At 45.5% G+C, this 19,295-nt stretch overlaps 1 protein-coding gene across 1 annotated transcript; it reads left to right on the forward strand.

Annotated features, from left to right (window-relative positions):
* Positions 1-3,193: 3,193 nt before the first annotated feature.
* CORO1A (coronin 1A) lies at positions 3,194-19,057 on the forward strand. Its single transcript, XM_083377291.1, has 11 exons — positions 3,194-3,276; positions 4,399-4,601; positions 8,443-8,565; positions 9,471-9,600; positions 9,696-9,880; positions 12,668-12,787; positions 14,108-14,212; positions 14,345-14,490; positions 14,794-14,851; positions 17,494-17,709; positions 18,284-19,057. The coding sequence occupies exons 1-11, from the start codon at positions 3,207-3,209 to the stop codon at positions 18,386-18,388; spliced, it is 1,461 nt and encodes a 486-aa protein (XP_083233417.1). The 5' UTR covers positions 3,194-3,206; the 3' UTR covers positions 18,389-19,057.
* Positions 19,058-19,295: the final 238 nt, after the last annotated feature.

The following is a 19,295-nucleotide window of genomic DNA, read 5'->3' on the forward strand; positions in this document are numbered from 1 at the left end:
CATTGATATGAACTATTGCGAACAGTGGATAGAAAGCCTGTCAAATGCAATAAGCTGGAATTTTTTAAAGAGAAAGTTAATAAACATGATAACATAAAAATGTTTAATTTTATACAAAGTGGTGATAATGAAATTCTTCTAACTTTAATGTATTAAATGAATTTTAGTATCTAGTGCTAGGAGTGTTCTTCATTCAAACTGATTCCAATGACAAATATTTTTCACTTTGACAGCATGGTTTGAGATAGAATCTAATACAGCACATGAGAGGCAGTTTGGTGTAATGGCTAAGGCATCAGGCTAGAAACAGGAGACTGAGTTCTAGTCCTGCCTTGGGCACAAAGCCAGCTGTGTGACTTTGAGCCAGTCACTTTCTCTCAGCTCAGCAATGGCAAACCGCTTCTGGCAAACCTGGCCAAGAAATCTACAGGGAATTGTCCAGGCAGTCTCCAAGAATTGGGCCGCTGTTAAGCGGGGGGGGGGGGAGAATAATACCGTAAATTCAACCGTAGTTGAATTTAAAATGTTTTTTCCTTTCTCTCTCTACTCATCACTCACATGATTGCTTAGCAGAAAAATGCAAGCCAGATGTCACACAGAAGGTACCAATTGTCTTGATGTGATGTCTATGGTTGAAAATGATCTCCATACTAAACATGCAGCTTTCTGTCTCTCTTCTCCTAAGTAAGACTTCCCAGCAAATGTGAACTGGATTGCAACGATTGTACTTGCAGTTTTCAAACAGTGTAAAGTTGGTCTGTGGTTTGTGCTGCCAAGCACTGAAGGTGATTCATCTGGAATGATTGCCTAACTGTGTTCCTGTTTCTTAAGGCTGAACTTAAAGAAACCAAGGAAGATATTCCCTTTGGCAATCAGAATCCAGTGCCAGGAAAGATGGAGGTAATTCAAATATTGTTCAGTGCTGGAATTGTATTTCCAGACCCAGGAAAATTGCTTTGCCTTTCCACCTTAAAATCTTAGTTCTGTCTGAGGTTCCCAAGTTGTCATTTCTCCCACCAATAGCATCAGCGATTGTGCGGTTTAAATTTCCTTTGCAGGTAAGTACTGTGTTTATTCACTTTCAACTATAAAACTATTTTCCTGCTATTCTATTACAATGTCTTCAATGATTCCCAACGATTCTGGGTGCTGTTTATGACCTGCAAAGCTCTTTCTGGTTGAATAGCTCCCTCTTCTTGTAGGTCAAGTTGATCAACCCTTGGCTGCAGCCTTCCCCTGCCTGCCCCATTTGTGCATCCCAAAATATGACAGCAAATCCTTTCAATACTGCAATTTCAGTTTTTTTGAAGAGAAAGTGTCAAAATGCAGGCAGTAAGCCATCCCTATTTAGCCTTTAAGTCTTCCCCACAACCACATAAAAGCAGGTTGAAAAGATATGCCTTACCCACTCTGATGATGTCACTGACCATGCATCCCACACATTTAAATAAATAAATAAAATAAATAAAATGTAAAAAATACAGTAAAAGCCGATATCCCCCTTGCCATGACCTCTCCTTTGAAACCTCCACAGGGCATTTTTATCTTCCTCTCAATTCTTTCCACAATCTGATGGAGAAGATGGCTAGAACATTAAGGACAAGAAAATGCAGGTTAGATCTGTCTGCTTGTATTGAAAATGTGTTCTGCACTGAAGCCTACTAGAATCACATTTGGGCAACACATGAGTGCTTGAACCTGTTAAACATCTAGAGCAGGGGTGTCAAACTGCTGGCCCGTGGGCCGGATGCATCATGCCGAAACCACGCCCACCCCAGTTCCGGCAATGGGTAAAAAGTCGCGATACGTCGCGACACATCACGTGACGTGGCGAGTTTGACACCCCTGATCTAGAAGCTATATCTATATATGTTAAGTTTGGGGATAGGTTGTGACATACATGTTGTTGGAAGCTGGCTGGGAAAGTTGCAGATTACGATCGTAGGACCCTAGGTTGCTGCAACCGTCAAAAATATATGCCTGTTTATCAAGCGCCTGACTTCTGACTAGCGGAATGTGGCGATGCTGTGACAGTTATAAGTACAGGCTGGTCCTGAGTCACTTTTTTCAGTGTTGTTGTAAATTTGAATGGTTGCTAAATAAATAGTTGTTAAGTCAAGGACTACTATAGTAATAGTAATACCACAATCTCTCAGGTCCTTATTACTGTAATTAGCATAGCCTCTTTTTAAGATGGTGGGTTTCCTCTATAAACAGACACTCATACCCAAGTCCTCTTCTGGCTTGATCACTGCAACGCGTTCTGTATGGGGCTGCCCTTGAAGTTTTAAACTGGTCCACAATGCAGTGGTGCAAACTGTGATGGGCATACCTCAGTGTGCCTATAAAGATTAGCCTTTTGTGAAGCCTCCAAACTGGGTGACATTGCGGGGCAATCTTATTCAACTGAACGAGACAGCAACACATAAGGGGGCTAAAAATGGGTGCTGTTTAATGCTTTGGGGGGAGCTCAGTTTTGTAGCTGGGACGTGCCAGTCCTTTGGAACCGCTTACCAGCTGAACTATGAATGGCCCCCGACCTTCGCTCCTTCCGGCGTGATCTAAAAACTTATCTATTCGAACAAGCCGGCCTGGTCTGATGGGTTTGGGGTTTTAACATTGTTTTTAACTAACTTACTACATTGGGCACAATCATTTAATTTTAAATCTTGTATCCTGTATTCTTATTTTATTGCCCTGTACACCACCCTGAGTCCTTCGGGAGAAGGGCGGTATATAAATCAAATAAATACATATTTTCTGAAAGTGATGTGGCCTTGCTTATCACAGAGGAAGAGAGGCAACTATTTGAAGCGGTGCCTCACACTACAGTAGTTACAGAGGTAAAATAGATCACCATCAGATTTTTCTGTAGCTAGTTAGAAAGTCTCTGGGCCCTGCAAGGCTCTTCTTCAAGCAGGAAAGAAAAGACCGTTCCAGTCTGGAACTGTCCAAATGGAAACCTGCGCACAATTCTTTTAACAAGCAGTGGTTTCCCCTCTCATTTGGGATCTCTCATGCCTGTACAGGATTTTGTGCAAATAAAGCAGCAATTCTGTGCCATCATCAGGTTGAAGGATGCTAAAGAAAGGAGGGGGGGGAGGGAAGGAAGAGAGGAAGTGAGAAAAAGTATGACAAGCAGAGGTGGTGAGCTTTCTGTGTGCTGGCCCTTTAAGAGATAGCCCTCCCAGCGCTGTTCCTGGGCGATGGCTTTTAAAAAGCCTGAGCGCTCTAGTCCTAATGCATTGTGTGGTACATCAGCTACGGAAGGTGCAGGTGAGTGCTCAGGGTGTATGTGTGTGTGTGTGTGTAACCAAAAGGATTGGAGTGTGGATGGGGCTCTTGCCTGACAGAGCTGTGGGTTGCAAGGAGCCTCTTGCGCTATCGATTTTGTCTTGGCTTTAGAACTTCGATGGGCAAAGCGCAGAGCCCTGTGAGGTAGGTCACAGGGGAGCAGACTTCTGCATTAGAGTCCAGACAGCAGAAGCCCTTCCTCTGTGATTTAATTGGCACTTTGACTCATTTAGAATTGGGAAGGCATTTTCTTTCCCACCCACATCAGCCAGCAGGCTTGGAAGTGGATGCCGTTCCATCATTTCATTTCGATGTCATACTCAAGACAGGAGCTTTCTCCCTCCTGGTGACCAGCGGTCCTTGCTGGGAACGAGGGGGATGGGTGGGTTATAGTCCAGCACGTGGAAGGCCTCAGAGACTGGTGAAATAAAGCCTGGGGTTTGGCCAGAGAGATCTGCAGTCATTTTCCCCAATGGCGAAGCCAACTAGCTAGTCTTTTGGAAATGCTTATTCCTCAAGCTGGTTTACTTCTTGGGATGGTTACAAGAATAACATAAATGGTCCCGTATGCAATATCCTGAGCTCCCTTGAAGAAAAGGTGTGGATTTGAGGGCTTCATCCGTGTTATTTATTCATAATTCTGAGATCTGGTGGAGCTAACTTGTGAATTAACGACTGGGCTGCATACTGTACTCCTCTTGGGGGATCCTTGGGGCAGTTGTCCTGCATAGGACTTGAACGCAGCAGTTCCTCAGATTTACTGTATCCTGAAGAGCTCTCCTTGTCCGCTGGGTGAGGTTTGGGCCTTGGAAGGTCTACTCAGGCAGGAGGTATGGTTTGCACGGTGATCTTCTGCAGCTGCCTGACCTTAGAAGCTGCAACTTTAATCCGATCTTCTTGATCCCAGATGGATCTTTTGTGTGGGGTTGGCGCTGGGCTAAGATGCAGAGGCCGTAGCGTGGTGGGCAGGTGGTGAAATGGGGCTCAGGGCCCTCACCGACTCACCTGGGCTCAAGGGCTCAAGAAGGAAATGGTGCTGGTGGTGGTGGTAACTGCATGCTCCCAGTGATGACTGTGTGGGGTTAACGATGTGCTGTTTTGCAGGAACCATGAGCCGCAAAGTTGTGAGGTCCAGTAAGTTCCGTCACGTCTACGGACAACCGGTGAAGGCTGACCAATGCTATGATGACATCCGTGTTTCTCAAATGACATGGGATGGGAACTTTTGCTCTGTCAACCCCCAATTCTTAGCCATCGTCGTGGAGGCTAGTGGTGGAGGAGCCTTCCTGGTCCTGCCATTGTCTAAGGTGCCCTCCCCCACTTTCGTAACACCCCCTCCCCCTCCCGCTTTGAGACCTCTTTCAAAGCTTTTTTGGTTTATCCCAGGTCTTCTTCCCAGCCACGCTCAATGCAGTCTCTTGCCGAGGAATCCTATAGAAAACTGCAAATCTAACTTCTGGCTTCTTACCCATCCTCTGCTTTTTTGTGTGTGGTTTTCTGGGGACTTGCACAGTGTGCAAGAAGGGGCCAGGGATTGGTGGAACTGCTGATTTCTTTTTACCTTAAATGGTTAGGACCTGTTACGGAAATAAAATGAAAAAAAGAAAAAAAAATGAAGAAGAGGAAGTGGCTTTGGGGGCAGCAGGCGGAAAAAGAACCGACATCAGTTGGCAATAATTAAAGTTCTCCTCTGTGCTTTCTCGTGACGATTCTAGTTTCACACTAAACTCCATTTCTCAGTAGTTGAACCCAAAACTCAGCAGTCCTGATTCTCACCCCTGTGGTCTAATCCATTCAAAAATGGAAGCTTGCAAGTTGGTTCCTCAAGATCTCCCATGCTCTCTGACTAGCTGAGCTTTATATTTGGTAGCAGGGATTGGCTTCCTCTCCTGCTTTCTGTAATGTGTAACTTCTCTTTCTCACAGTCTGATTGTATGCTTTAAGCATCTCCTTGGGAGGCCACAATAGCTACGTGAAGTTTCCTCCAAATTTGATGACTACCGTTGTTATGAATTACTCTAGCCGTTACATTTTCCCCCTTTCAAAATCAACGTTTAGATGTAGATCAAGACGGTGGATTGCTTTTCCAGTCTTCCTTGGCAAGGATCTTATGCTTGCCCCCAGGATGTATCTCATGACTTCAGCATGACATGGAGAGGTTTCGGAGACGGCAAGCAATAAACTGTGTGGGAAAGGAGAGGTGGAGAATGTAGAAGACAGACAGCATGTAAACCAGGCTGGTGGCCATAAGATCTCCATTCTTTTCCCATTTGGATAAGTAGCAGTAGATTCAACCCACTGGCCTAATTTATTTATTTATTTATTTATTTATTTATTTATTTATTTATTTATTTATTTATTTATTTATTTGGTTTATATACCGCCCTATTCCCAAAGGACTCAGGGCGGTTTACAAGGCAAAATTTAAAAACAATCCAATATAAAATTAAAATAAATTAAATTAAGTCTAGCCACAAAAATTAAATCACAATTTAAAAACATTAAACCCCTCAGTCCAGACCAGATAGCTCAAAGAGCCAGGTTTTTAGGTCCTGGTGAAATGAACAAAGGTCGGGGGCAGTCCGGAGTTCCGTTGGCAGTTGATTCCATAGGGCAGGCGTACCCACAGAGAACGCCCTCCCCCTGTGGATCGCCCGTCGGCAATCCTTGACCGGCGGTACCCTGAGGAGGCCCTCCCTGTGGGAGCGCACAGGACGATGGGTAATTGACGCTGGCAGCAGGTGTTCCCTTAGATAATCCGGACCCATGCCATTTAGGGCTTTATAGGTCATCACCAGCACCTTGAATCTCACCCGGAGGGCAACTGGAAGCCAATGCAGCTCGCGGAGAAGAGGTGTTACATGAGAGTATCGGGAGACCCCCATTACAACTCACGCGGCCGCATTCTGTACCAGTTGAAGCCTCCGAGTGGTCCTCAGGGGCAGCCCCATGTAGAGAGCATTGCAGTAGTCTAGCCGGGAGGTCACGAGCGCATGGGTGACTGTGCGTAGGGCATCTCGGTCCAGATAGGGCCGTAACTTGCGCACCAGGCGAACCTGGGCAAAAGCTCCCCTGGCCACGGCTCCTATATGATCTTCCAAACTGAGCCGTGAATCATATTTGTGTGGGGTTTTCCTGGATTCCAGGTAGTGAATTCCAGCCCGATCAACTCTTGCATCTTGGAGGCAATGGATGGGAAGATCACAGAAAGAGAAGGAATGGGGAAATGGAAATCTTAAAATTCAAATTGTGGAAATTGCTGAAGGGATAGCAATTGGTTGCAAGATCCTCAAGTCTTGTTGCTCCAGGTGCTTAGGGGCTTTGCCAACCATTTAAAAAAAAAAGAGTTAAAGCAAACTTTAAAAACAAAAAACCCCAAAAAACACCACAACTCCCCCTCCCAGCAGTGAGGCCTGCCTGCTTCCAACTCTCTTAACAGAGATTGATGTTAACAACATTTTCACAAGCGAAAAGTTGTGATTTGCTATGAGAATGATTCAGCACGTTAAGTGTCGTATAAACTAAATAGATAAAAATAGAGACAGCAGTAATGTCTGTAGATCCAGCTATGGTTAAAGGCACAGAAGCAGTGCCTTGGTAAAAAATAAAAAAATATTTTTTTATTTTATTTTATTAAACTTATATACCACCCTTCTCCCATAGGACTCAGGGCGGTTCACAACGTTTTTTAAAACAATGCAACAACTTACAAAAATTAAAAACAATTAAATTACACTAACCTTGAAATAAAACCCGATTACAATTAAAAATACAATTAAAACCCCAGTTAATACTCTCAGTCTAGGCCAGAAAGCTCGAAGAGCCAGGTCTTCAGGTCCCAGCGGAATGAGCGAAGGCAACCCTATTGTTATTTTTCCTGAATGCAGAAAGATGTGGGATTCTGGGAAGGGGGTGGGCTAGAAGGATCTATAAAGACATGCCTGTGAAAGAGCTAATTAAAGAAGGAAAATGGGTGGGCGGGACAGAAATTAAGAAAAAGATGGAAGGATCTTGGCAGTTATAACTGGAAGGAAAGGAGGAGGGTGCAAAAATCCAGGTGCCTAGTAGCTATGGATGCTAAAAGTTTGGTCTGGCAATTAGTTTGCTGCAGGATTTGTTCTGTTTTAAACTTTGTAACATTTTATGAGAGTTTCTCTTCCTCTTAAGAAGTTGTTGGGCAACAACATGGTTAGGCCTCCACCTTGTTCCCAACCTGCTAAGGGTCTTCCTTTAGCCCCTGGGCCCCTTTGTTTCTCTCCCATTCACCCACCCTCTCCAAATGCAAGTGGGATAACTCAGCGCTAACCTTAGGTAAAGCTAAGGTAAAGATTTCCCTCCAGGGGTGACTCTTGAGAGATGGTGCTCATCGCTGTTTCCTAGCCGAAGGAGCCTGCATTCTCCAAAGATGCTTCCATGGTCACGTAGCTGGCATTATATGCCGAGGCGCGTGGAGTGCTGTTATCTTCCCACCAGTGGTACCTATTTATCTACTTACATTTGCATGCTTTCGAACTGCTAGGTTGGCAAGAGCAGGGGCAAGTAACAGGAGCTGACCCCGTCATGTGGTGCTTGGGTCTCAAACTGCCGAGCTTCCAGTCGACAAGTCCAGAGTCTTAACCACTAGACCACCACGTACCCTTGCTGACCTTAGCACCCTCTAATTCTGAAGTCGGATCCCCTTCAGAGTGATTGATCTGATTGATGCTTCTCTGTGTTTTATTTCATAAACCAGACTTTGGTGTGCGTGGTGCGAAGCTACCCTTTTTATCTCTCCTCTGTTGTGATAAAGGCAATGGAGATTAAAGAGATTGGGACAGGATGACGCTGGTCAACTTGTACTTGCGACAGGCCTTGGAAGGCATTCTTTCAGTTCTGGATGTTTGTCACAAAGAAGCTTGGGGGAAATGAATGCGGTCGGTTTATTGCTTGCTCTCCCTGATCACCTATGCTGATAGAATGAGCCCAGGAATAATTGGGTCTGCTGGTTCTCATCATTATATGGCTTCCCATGGGCCATGTTCTCGAAGCAGAATGTCCGTTTCGTGGAATACTGAAAAACGGAGCACAAACCCTGAGAAGTAAGAGTTGCCAGTTGAAATAAATCTCCGATGCCTCCTTCATTCTCTCCCTCTCCTCCTATTTTTGCAGACTGGTCGCCTGGATAAGGCCCACCCTGTGGCCTCAGGGCACACAGCCCCTGTGTTAGACGTAGAGTGGTGCCCCCACAACGACCATGTTATTGCCAGCTCATCTGAGGACTGCACTGTTATGGTAAGTGGCCAAATAAATAAAAGGGAGAAGGAGAGGGAAGGGACTGGCTTCAGGGCACCAGTGGGCAGTTTGCCTGGACGCCACAAAACCAGAGGCACTTGACGTTCTTGAGGACATCACTGGTCACAACCTTGCCTTGTTGCTTACAGGTTTTTTTTAAAAAAGTAGCAGGAGGCTACTAGGGATTGGGCCAAACTCTTGTCATCCTGGGCCACCACCTTTTTGACTTGGGCTTATTAGAGTTGTGCTCCAACGCATTTGGAGAACGTTGAGTTTGTTAGCCCTCATCCAACCCGCCGTCTTGATTTCTTTCAGTAGGAGCTCCCCATAGTAAACCCACGCCCTCTGAGGCTTACGAGTGGTAGATAACAATTCCTGCTGGAACTGTTTGTTTCCCCTCAGAAAAATCAGGAGCGAGCAGAAAAAGGGAAGAAAAGAGAAGCGACAAGCTGAACGTCCCATTCTGGGAGATAAAGAGGAGTCCGAGGGGGCAAAGAGCTGGGAATTGTGGGGGGAAAAAAACGAATGTCCTATAGAGCAGGGCACATAAAGAAGTGTCAAACGAAGGGAAACTGAATCCGAATGGGGAATTTGGATGGCAGACAAGCAAGGTTATCTCAGGCTCTCTTACCATCTCCAAACAATATGCCTCACAGTTTGCCTCCTGTGCCCCAGAGTGACTTGCATGCCATCTGTTCTCTGCAACAATTCAAGGCACTGAACTCGATCATCTCCAAAATATTAAAGATAGCCCCACTCTCGTCTAGGTCACTTTTAAGACTTGACCACCCAGGCAGGCAGACAGACATGAGACGAGAGGTCTGACAAAAGGCAAAGTAAGGGGTGCCTTTTCTTTCCAGCTCTCTTTGACCATCTTCTTTACTTCTTGTCTTGCGTGTTTTTAGGTCTGGTCGGTGCCTGAAGGGGGTCTTACAAGATCTTTGAACGAACCCCTGGTGACTCTTGAAGGCCACTCTAAAAGGGTGGGGATTGTGACCTGGCACCCAACAGCCCAGAACCTCCTGCTGAGTGCAGGTGAGGAAAATCAGGCCCAAAGATGGGCCCAGGGCAACAGCCGCCACCTGCCACCTTCCTATTCATGAGTCTTGTCTTCTTCCCATCTGCTACAGGCTGCGACAATGTCGTAAACGTCTGGGACGTGAGTGTTGGTCAGGCGGCCATTTCCTTGGATGAGTTGCACCCGGATGTCATCTACAGCGCCGCTTGGAACCAGGACGGCTCTTTGCTCTGCACAGCCTGCCGGGATAAGCACGTGCGGCTTTTCGACCCTCGGGCAGGGGGCACCACTGCAAATGTAGGAAAAACTTTCACACTTTGAAAAGTCTAAAAACTGGCAGGTCCAAGAAGGGGCCGATTTTTGATCAGGATGCAAATTAGATCAATAATTGCCTGAGTGAGCAGATCTGTCTGGTCCCCCAAATGGAGTGCCTGCTTTTCTTCTAATGTTGTTTACTTTCGGCTGTGTTGGCTAAAATAGGTATTGAAGGCCAGCAATGGGGAGAGCTAAGTTTCCAGCCAGCCATGAACTAATTAGGGTGATTTATGTTTCCAAGTATACAATTGCGAGGTTGCAGAAATGTTGCCATCACTTATTCCTTGATTTTTCTACCTGCAAATTCAAAACATGCTTCTGTTTGAATCCGGAGACTTCCTTGTTAGCATTTATCCCCAGCGTGATCTCAGTCGTTTGGTCCTCATTTAACCAAAGAATTCGTGGGAAAATCTCAGCACATCTGTAGAGAAAAAGAGAGAGGTGGCCCCATAACAAGCTAGGGAGGATAGAATAGGCTGAGTAATCGCAGAATGCTAATTGACTGATGCAAAATCTGAAAACTCCATAGGATAGAGATTGACTTTGGAATGGTTTATGACTGTGAAAGCCTTAATAGAAGCAGTCTGTATGGATAGATCCTGACTTAACGACATTTGCAAATTGCATTTGCTAAGCAATGCTGCCATCAAGAAGTCATCATATGACTGGATACATTTTTTCCTACCGTTTTTATCATGATTGTTAAGCAAACCATGTGGCCGTTAAGCAAATCAAGTGGTCTTTAAGTGAACCCTGCTTCCCCAGTTGACTTTGCTTTCCAAAAGCTGACTGGGAAGGCTGCAAATTGCAATCGTGTGACAGCAACACACTGAAACCATTGTAAACCATTATTACACCTCTGCTTCGTGAGCTGCACTGGCTTCCAGTTGCCTTCCGGGTGAAATTCAAGGTGCTAGTGATGACATACAAAGCCCTACATGGCATGGGTCCGGATTACCTACGGGAGCACCTACTGCCAGCGTCAACACCCCTCCGTCCTGTGTGCTCCCACAGAGAGGGCCTCCTCAGGGTGCCACCGGTCAGAGAATGCCGGCTGGTGACCCCCAGGGGGAGAGCATTCTCGGTGGGTGCGCCAATCCTCTGGAACCGCTTACCAGCCGAAATCCGGATGGCCCCCGACCTTCGCACCTTTCGGCGAGATTTAAAAACCTATCTATTCCAGCAAGCCAGCCTGGCCTGATAGATTTGGGGTTTTATTTGTAGATCTGGGGTTTTATTTGTTTTATTGTTGGTTTATTGTATACTTACTTTGCTCTGTACACCGCCCTGAGTCCTCCGGGAGAAGGGCGGTATATAAAACAAACAAACAAACAAACAAACAAACAAACAAATAAATAAATAAATAAATAAAATGCAAGCTGGTTGCAAAGTCTCAAATTGCAATCACCTGACTGCATAGGATGGAGTGCAGTGCAATTTCAGACTGTAATTAAGTTGTTATGTTGAGAGCAACCTGAACCACAATAGGTTGTTCTATTTCCTACAGGCCTTGGTAAATTATCCCTAATGAAAATACAGGCAGTCCTCGACTTATGATCACAACTGATCCCAACACTTCTGTTGCTAAGCAAGACAGTTGTTAACTGACTTTTGCTCCATTTCCTTGCCACAGTTGTTACGTTAATCTCTACAGTTGTTAAGTGAATCTGACTTCCCCATTGACTTTGCTTGTCAGAAGGTCACAAAAGAGAATCACATGACACCCCCCCCAGGACACTGCGACCGTCATAAATATGAACCAGATGCCAAGTATCCAAATTTTGATCACGTGACCATGGGAATGCCACAACAGTTGTAAATGTGAAAAACAAGTCATAAGTCACTAGTTCTCAGTGCCATTGTAACATTGAATGGTCACTAAAAGCAGTGGTGGGATTCAGCCGGTTCGCACCACCTCGGCAGAACCGCTAGCTAATTTTTTTTGTTGCCCAGGTCCAGAACGGACTTCCAGAAGCAGCATCCACACAGAGAACCGGTTGTTCACATATTTGAATCCCACCACTGGTTGCAAGTTGAGGATTACCTGTATTTCTTGTTACTTTAATGCTTGCTTTTAAAGGCCACCGGTGGCCATCCTCACGTCTTCCAGATTGATTTATCATCGAGAAATGTTTCCTTTTGTTCAGACAGTATTCCCCTCCCCCCCCAATATTAATTTGGCCAAACGAGATATTTTGTGCTGGGACAGAAGGCTGGAAGATGACCCAATAAATTGGGATGATTTCTCACTGTCAAGAAGATAATAATAATAATAATAATAATAATAATAATAATAATAATAATAATAATAATAAAAAATAATAATAATGAAGAAGAAGAAGAAGAAGAAGAAGAAGAAGAAGAAGAAGAAGAAGAAGAAGAAGAAGAAGTAGTTGGAAGGGACCTTGGAGGTCATCTAGTCCAACCCCCTGCTCAGGCAGGAAACCCTATACCATTTCAGGCAAATGGCTGTCCAGTCTCTTCTTAAAAACCTCCAGTGTTGGAGTATTCATCACCTCTGGAGGCAGGTTGTTCCACTGGTTAATTGTCCTAACTGTCAGGAAGTTTCTCCTCAGTTCTAGGTTGCTTCTCTGCTTGGTTAGTTTCCATCCGTTGCTTCTTGTCCTGCTTTCAGGTGCTTTGGAGAATAGCTTGGCTCCCTCTTCTTTGTGGCAGCCCCTGAGAAGTGGGTGAGATTTGGTTATTCAGATGTGATTAACTTCCCTTCTGCTCAGGAAAGTCTCATTTGTCTCACTGTCTCACCCTCAGGAATTGCCACGGGCCCACGAGGGGTCTCGTCCTGTTCGGGCCACGACTGTGAAGGACGGGAAGCTTTTTACGACAGGTTTCAGCCGCATGAGCGAGCGACAGGTGGCCCTGTGGGATCTGGTGAGCAGAGAGAGTGGAGGACACTTTTATCGGTGGCGTTTGGGGCTGCGTCTTCTGAAGATTTGAGCGGCAGAAGCCGCCCAAGTGTCCGAGAGATTTGAAAAGTGGGCAGCCCCTACCATTCAAATAAGGGCAGTGTGGAAAAACGAGGGCATGGATATTGCCAAAGCCTTGCATTGAAGAAGGAGATTGCTGGAAAGCAAGTTTCAAACATCGAAATCCTCTCCCTTATGCATATTATCATTTTTTTTTACAACAAACAATTTCTTACAGTATACAAAGTAGACACGAGGACATTGCAAGAGGAAATTCACTCCGGGGTTGCAGGGGCCTTCTGTATTTTGTATGGGATTTTGAATGCTTAACACACTTCATTTACTATCAAAGTCTTTAACAACAACCTGTAAAGCAGATCAGTTATGATGCCCTGTTATTGATGGAGGGACAGGCTGAAATTCTGCCCAGAGATCAAGAGTTTCTTGCTCAGAAATCTGGATAATTGTTCTTTTTTTTGGGGGGGAGGGTGTCTACATTGAAGGCAGTGTTGATTCCTGGGGATTGCCTAGATCAGGGGTAGGCAACCTCGGCTCTTTTATGACTCATGGACTTCAACTCCCAGAATTCCTGAGTCACAGGAATTCTGGGAGTTGAAGTCCATGAGTCATAAAAGAGCCGAGGTTGCCTACCCCTGGCCTAGACAAGCCCCTCAGCTTCCTTGGCAAGATTTTTTCAAAGTAGTTTGCCCTTACCTCTTTCCTAGGGCTGAGAGTGAATGACTGGCCCAAGATCAACCCGCTGGCTGAATGCCCAAGGCGGGACTAGAACTCATGATCTCTCAGTTTCTAGCTTGATGCTTTAAAACCACTACATCACACCGGCTCTTTGCACTGTTCTTAGACCACAGAAACCCACAAGTATGTTTTGTAAGAAGTTTATGCTTTTTCTGCAAGTAGAACTATGGCTAAACTGGAAGTGTCTGTGAGGAAATGGGAAGGAAATGGGGAAGCGGTGCGGTTTGGATGAGAAGAGGCAACATAGCCAGGATGTAGGAAGCAAGCAAGCAAACATTTGGAAGGGATTTTGTCTTAATTAACTCAGTGTAACTCTGGCTAGGAATTTACTCTTAGTTTTTAAGTTTTATCCCAGACTAACACTACAAATGTCTTTCTAAAACTCTTCCTTCCTTCCTTCCTTCCTTCCTTCCTTCCTTCCTTCCTTCCTTCCTTCCTTCCTTCCTTCCTCCTTTTCCTTTCCTTCCTTTCTCCTCTGTCCCTTTCCTTTCCTTTCCTTTCCTTTCCTTCTTTCCTTCTTTCCTTCTAGAGAAATCCTGAGGAACCATTGACTCTTCAGGAGCTGGACACAAGCAGTGGTGTACTCTTGCCTTACTATGACCCAGATACCAACGTGGTTTACCTGACTGGCAAGGTGAGTCCTGCGTGGAGGGAAGAGACTGGCAATGCCAAATCTAGAAGCAGCCTTTCGGATGAGCTAAGTGGGGGGTTCAAGTGAGAAGTCCTTTAATAAGGAGAAATTCAAAAACCTCAACATCCATTGCAGGGTGACAGCAGCATCCGGTACTTTGAGCTGACCGGCGAAGCTCCCTACGTGCACTATTTATCCATGTTTACTTCCAAGGAGTCGCAGCGAGGAGGCGGATGGATGCCCAAACGAGGGCTGGATGTCAGCAAGTGCGAGATTGCCAGGTAGAAAATGTGTGGTTTTCTCACCTGCTTCCTCCAAGAGGTTCACAGTGATGTAACTGGTCTCCCACCCTATTCCCCCCCCCACACACCACTGGTATCAAGTGAGGGTGACAAATAGCAATGGTACAAAACCTCTGCAAGCTTCATCCCTGTATAGTAGCCTGACAACTTCCTTGCACTGTGTTGCAATCCATCACTCAGATTCCTTTAGCCAAGCAGAAATCATGCCTGGGATTTGTTTTAAGGAGACTCTTCCAAAGATTTTCTTTCTCCTTCCTTGAATCACGTTTTTATTCCTTCTAGATTTTACAAACTACACGAGAGGAAATGTGAGCCCATTGCTATGACGGTGCCCCGGAAGGTAAGCGTGGAACGACCATTTTAAGATTGGTAGGAAAAAGCAGTTCATAGCAGGGAAGGAAAGGGCTGAGACTGGAGTCTCTTTGAGCCTAAGGAACCATCTCCCTAGGAAGCTGCGTAGGCACCATTCATCCATTTAGGTGGGCGTCATCTGCATCAGAGTTGTCAAGGTTGTGTTTCTTGTGGATAATTTCTGGGGGATTGCAGGCAGGCAAGGAGTTTCTTCGGCTCTGACTGGATGGTGGGGGAATGGAAGGATTTATATTCCTTGCAGATTGGTCATTTGCATTCTTTTAGAGAGTCGTTGAGGCCACTTGGAGGTTTTATCTGTGTCCTCAAGGTCACCTGAGTGGTGCAAATGGGTGTGGAGCCTCCTTGGAATTGCGGTCCTCTCTGTCCAAAATGTGGACTTTGCTGTCTTCAAAAGAGAGGACCCCTGGTTTGAAAGAGGGCTCAAAGAGGCCATCTGTGTCAAAACTGAACAGCCCTCTCTGAAGAGGGGAAGGGTTATGACATCATCTATCTCCAGCCTACAACACCGTCCTTTCGGCAGTTCCAGCAAACACAAGCCCGGAAACTTAAGGAGAAGCAGCAAGGCTGTTGACTGGGAGTCAGAATTCCCTGATTTACTTGGAAGAGGGCAAAATAATGGGTTCACATGTCATGTCAAGTCATGGCTTCGTTAACGAGGGTTGGTTGAGCCAATGAGGATGGCAGACTTAAAATGTGAAACTTATCACTTATAGAATAAATCACTTTACGGAACAGAATTGCTAGTTCATACAACGTGCTAAACCTGAACCCAGCAAACATATAACATATCGTATATGTCAGGGGTAGGCAACCTTGGCTTTTTTAGGACTCGTGGACTTCAACTCCCAGCATTCCTGAGCCAGCCACGCTGAGGGGAAAGGGAGAGGTTTCCAAGCTGAGCCATGCTGGCTCAGGAATGCTGGGAGTTGAAGTCCACGAGTCATAAAAGAGCCCCTGGTATATGTTTTTGCCTGGGGAGGCACTGCTGGGGTGCTGAAGCACTTCCATAGGCAGTCCTGTAAGAAGGAGGTCTACACCGCTGGCACTGTTTTCCTGAAAGGAAGGACTGCTGCCACGGGGCACTCTTTTATTTTGAATTAGAGAAGCTCTCAGATGGACACGCGAGGTCCCCCCCCGGACCCTTGCTCAGGGGATGGAGGGCTGCTTTATCTTTCTCTCGGGCTTTGAAGGAAAAGTGGGCAGAGGGCTCCTCATTTACCTCAGACCCCCCCACGTCCAAAAGAGCCGTCCTCACACAGGGCAGCTCCTCCTCCTGAGCAAGCCGCAACTTGAGGAGGCTCTCCACCAAAAGGGGGTCATTCCTCCTGCTCCCCCTCTTCTTCCCCAGCCCCACCCTCGGCCCACGAAAACCAAAACTGGGGGGGGGCAGAGGGGAAGCTCCCCGTTGCTGGATATGGCTTTGTGTGAATCCAACCATTGTGGTAAAAGGGAGCCTTGATTTAGGAAGCCTACATATTCTCGATTTAGGAATTTTTGTAGTCGTAAGATTTGGTAGATGACCATTACGCCAATTTTTCCCAAGCTGATATCCTGCAGAAATGTGGAATTTCAAGTCCTATAACCTCCTAGGCAGCCTGTTAATTAGTGACAGTTGGTAAACGGGGGGGGGGGGCTTGGCTCCTGTTCCTGGGGACAATATGGTGCTTGGGAGCCCCTCCTAGCATCTAATGCACCACTGGATCTTTTGGTTTGATCTAGTGTGCTTTTCCCATTTTTGATCCAGTTGTGAAGGCCACAGAAGAAGATTCCCAGTGACGTAAATCATTTTAAATCGCTTGCGGTTCTCTCAGATCCGTAGTCCTTACAGAAACATTGGTAAATGCCACTGATTCACTGAGAGGGCTTGTCTATGCCAAAATGATCAGAGCCTTGGTTTAACACGCGTAACCTTTATCCCTGAATAAAATAAAATAAAATAAAAGTTGTAAAGCCATCTGCCCAATTTCTTGAGACAGCTGTAGTAGCCATTTGCCCACTGAACAGGAAGCATTCCCCTTCTGTATCTCCAATCTTTTGGGCAAATGTTTAATTAGCTGTCAGGGTGGATTCCAACTCCTGGAGGCTAGGCAGGTGGTCCTCGACTCCCCCAAGTTTGTTTAGTGACTTTTCAAAGTTGCAGCAGCACTGGAAAAAGTGACCTATGACCAATTTTTCACACTTAAGATGGTTGCAGCATTCCCACCCCGGGTCATGTGATTAAAATTCAGGAGCTTGGCAACTTTACGACGGTTACGGTGTCCCAGGATCATGTGTTCACCTTTGGCGACCTTCTGGCAAGCACAATCAATGTGGGAGGGCAGATTCACTTAACAACCATGTTGTTAACAAACTGCAGTGATTCACGTAACCACCGTGACAAGAAAGGTCGTCAAGTGGGCAAAATCTCACCTTAACTCTTTTGCTTAGCAATGGAAATTTTGGGCTCAGTGGTGGCCCTAAGTCGAGGGCTACCTGGACAAAAGCTTGCCTGAATAGAATATTAAGATTTGAGGTGTGTAGCGAGAGGCTGAATTTCTGTTTTTAAATCTGGATGGAAGAGGCTTTTCCTCGCTGCAATACTGAGCCTGTGTTTTTGTATGGTTTCTGCAGTCGGACATGTTCCAAGAGGACCTGTATCCTGACACAGCTGGTCCAGACCCTGCCTTGACCTCAGAGCAGTGGCTAGCAGGCAAGGACGCAAGCCCCATCCTCATTTCCCTCAAGGACGGCTACATTCCCCAGAAGAGCCGAGAGTTCAAAGTCAACCAGACTCTCCTGCAGGGGCCCAAGAGAAGTCAGCTTCCACACGAAGGGACACAGCAAGGGGTAAGAAAACCCAAAGGTCTAGATTAGGTCTTCTGGACTGTTTGGTTTAGGATACAATCCATTGACCTTTATGGTCCTCAAACTTCTCTTGGAGGATCGCCCAACCTTCTATATGCATCTTTGTGGATGGTGGGGAGGGCTTGTCTTTAACCCTGTGAGAAGTATCTGCCCTTTGTGATCCTTCAAGGCTTTGGGGAGGTATACCTGATGACTTTTGACATTACTGGAAGAGACGAAGCCCAGCTTTTTAACCTTTGTCCCTTAAAGTCTTAGAAATGGGAGAATTTGGCTTAATTTTAAGGATTTTGAAAAAAAAGTCCCTACTCTCCACTAATGGTAGGGACTTCATGATGCACCCTGCAATCAATTCTTTTTTAAAGGGGACATTACGCCAGAAGGAAGATTAGCATAGGGTTGGTGGGGAAATCTTAGGGCAAGGACAAGTAAAAGCTTTGAGCCAAAATTGTAAATTACTGTAAAGGAGCGACAGCACAAACTTTTTCCTAAATAAAATCTTGCTCTTCCAATCCTGTCAGCGGACATAATGATGTTAACTAAGCAATGTGTCCTTTAGGGTCCAGCTTTAGATCAGCTCTCAGAGGACCTGAAACGACTGCAAGCTACTGTGTCGGAGCAGGAGCGACGCATCTCGGAGCTGGAGAGGATTGTGAAGAAATAGCTTCTCTCTCTTTTCCTAGCCAGCCCGGTTCTTCATGAGTCACAATGGACTTTTGTTTCACTGGCCTTTTAAAGCCCCTTTGATTTTTGATTTTTTTTAAAAAAAAAAAACAACGGGTGGATCCTCAGGGCATTATCAAGATTCATCCACCCTAAACTCAGGGCAGAAACTCCAATTTATCTATTCCAGACAGAGCCCTTTTTCCGAGTTAACAGATTCCACCTTGAAAAGATACGAAATATACTTCTTTGCTTAGCCTTGGTGAAGGCATTCAGGATGATAGCCCGTCTAATTTACAACTCTGCAGGCTCGTTTCTCCCAGGCCTCCAGTTTTGGTCTCTGCTGTCTGGTTCCTGCTCTGCTTTTTCCCTTAGAAAACAAATCGTCTTCCTTTGGACTTTTTTTTTTTTAAATGCTACATATCCCGTTTCTTAGATTTTTTTGCTTTGGAGGGCACGGTTGGGGGTGGGGTGGGTTTGTTTTAAAAGGGCTACGATATTTAACTGATCATGGATTAAGCATTTGGATTGACTGGTATGCATTTTAGTTATTTGGTCAGTAACTCAACCTGAAAATTGCAGGGATTGCAAACCCAGCGGAAGGCAGATTCCCACCTTTGTGAGAGAGGAGGGGAAATCTGTTCAATAAAATATGCTTGTTTCTTTGGAACAGTTTTGCATCTCCGTATTTCATTCAACCCCTTTCATTCATTCAGATTCCTGAAAGTTACATAGCAGGCCTTTTTTATATTCGTTTAGAATAGTGGTTATTCTTGGGACCAATTTTTCGCCCCTGCTGTCCAAAAACCCAATCAAATGGCCTCAGTAACCACACAAGCCTAAAACCATCAGCCACTATTGTGGCAATCTTCTACAGGTAATCCTTGCTATATAAACCATTCAGTGAC

This window comes from Vipera ursinii (assembly GCF_947247035.1).
Source record: "Vipera ursinii genome assembly, chromosome: Z".
NCBI lineage: Eukaryota > Metazoa > Chordata > Lepidosauria > Squamata > Viperidae > Vipera > Vipera ursinii.

What these genes read in the sequence shown, in the direction of transcription:
- CORO1A (XM_083377291.1), top strand. Translation starts at nt 3,207, where the DNA reads ATGGCTTTTAAAAAGCCTGAGCGCTCTAGTCCTAATGCATTGTGTGGT. An exon ending in GAACCTCCTGCTGAGTGCAG is followed by an intron (nt 9,601 to 9,695) that starts GTGAGGAAAATC and finishes CATCTGCTACAG; the next exon opens with GCTGCGACAATGTCGTAAAC. An exon ending in ACGAAGGGACACAGCAAGGG is followed by an intron (nt 17,710 to 18,283) that starts GTAAGAAAACCC and finishes TGTGTCCTTTAG; the next exon opens with GGTCCAGCTTTAGATCAGCT.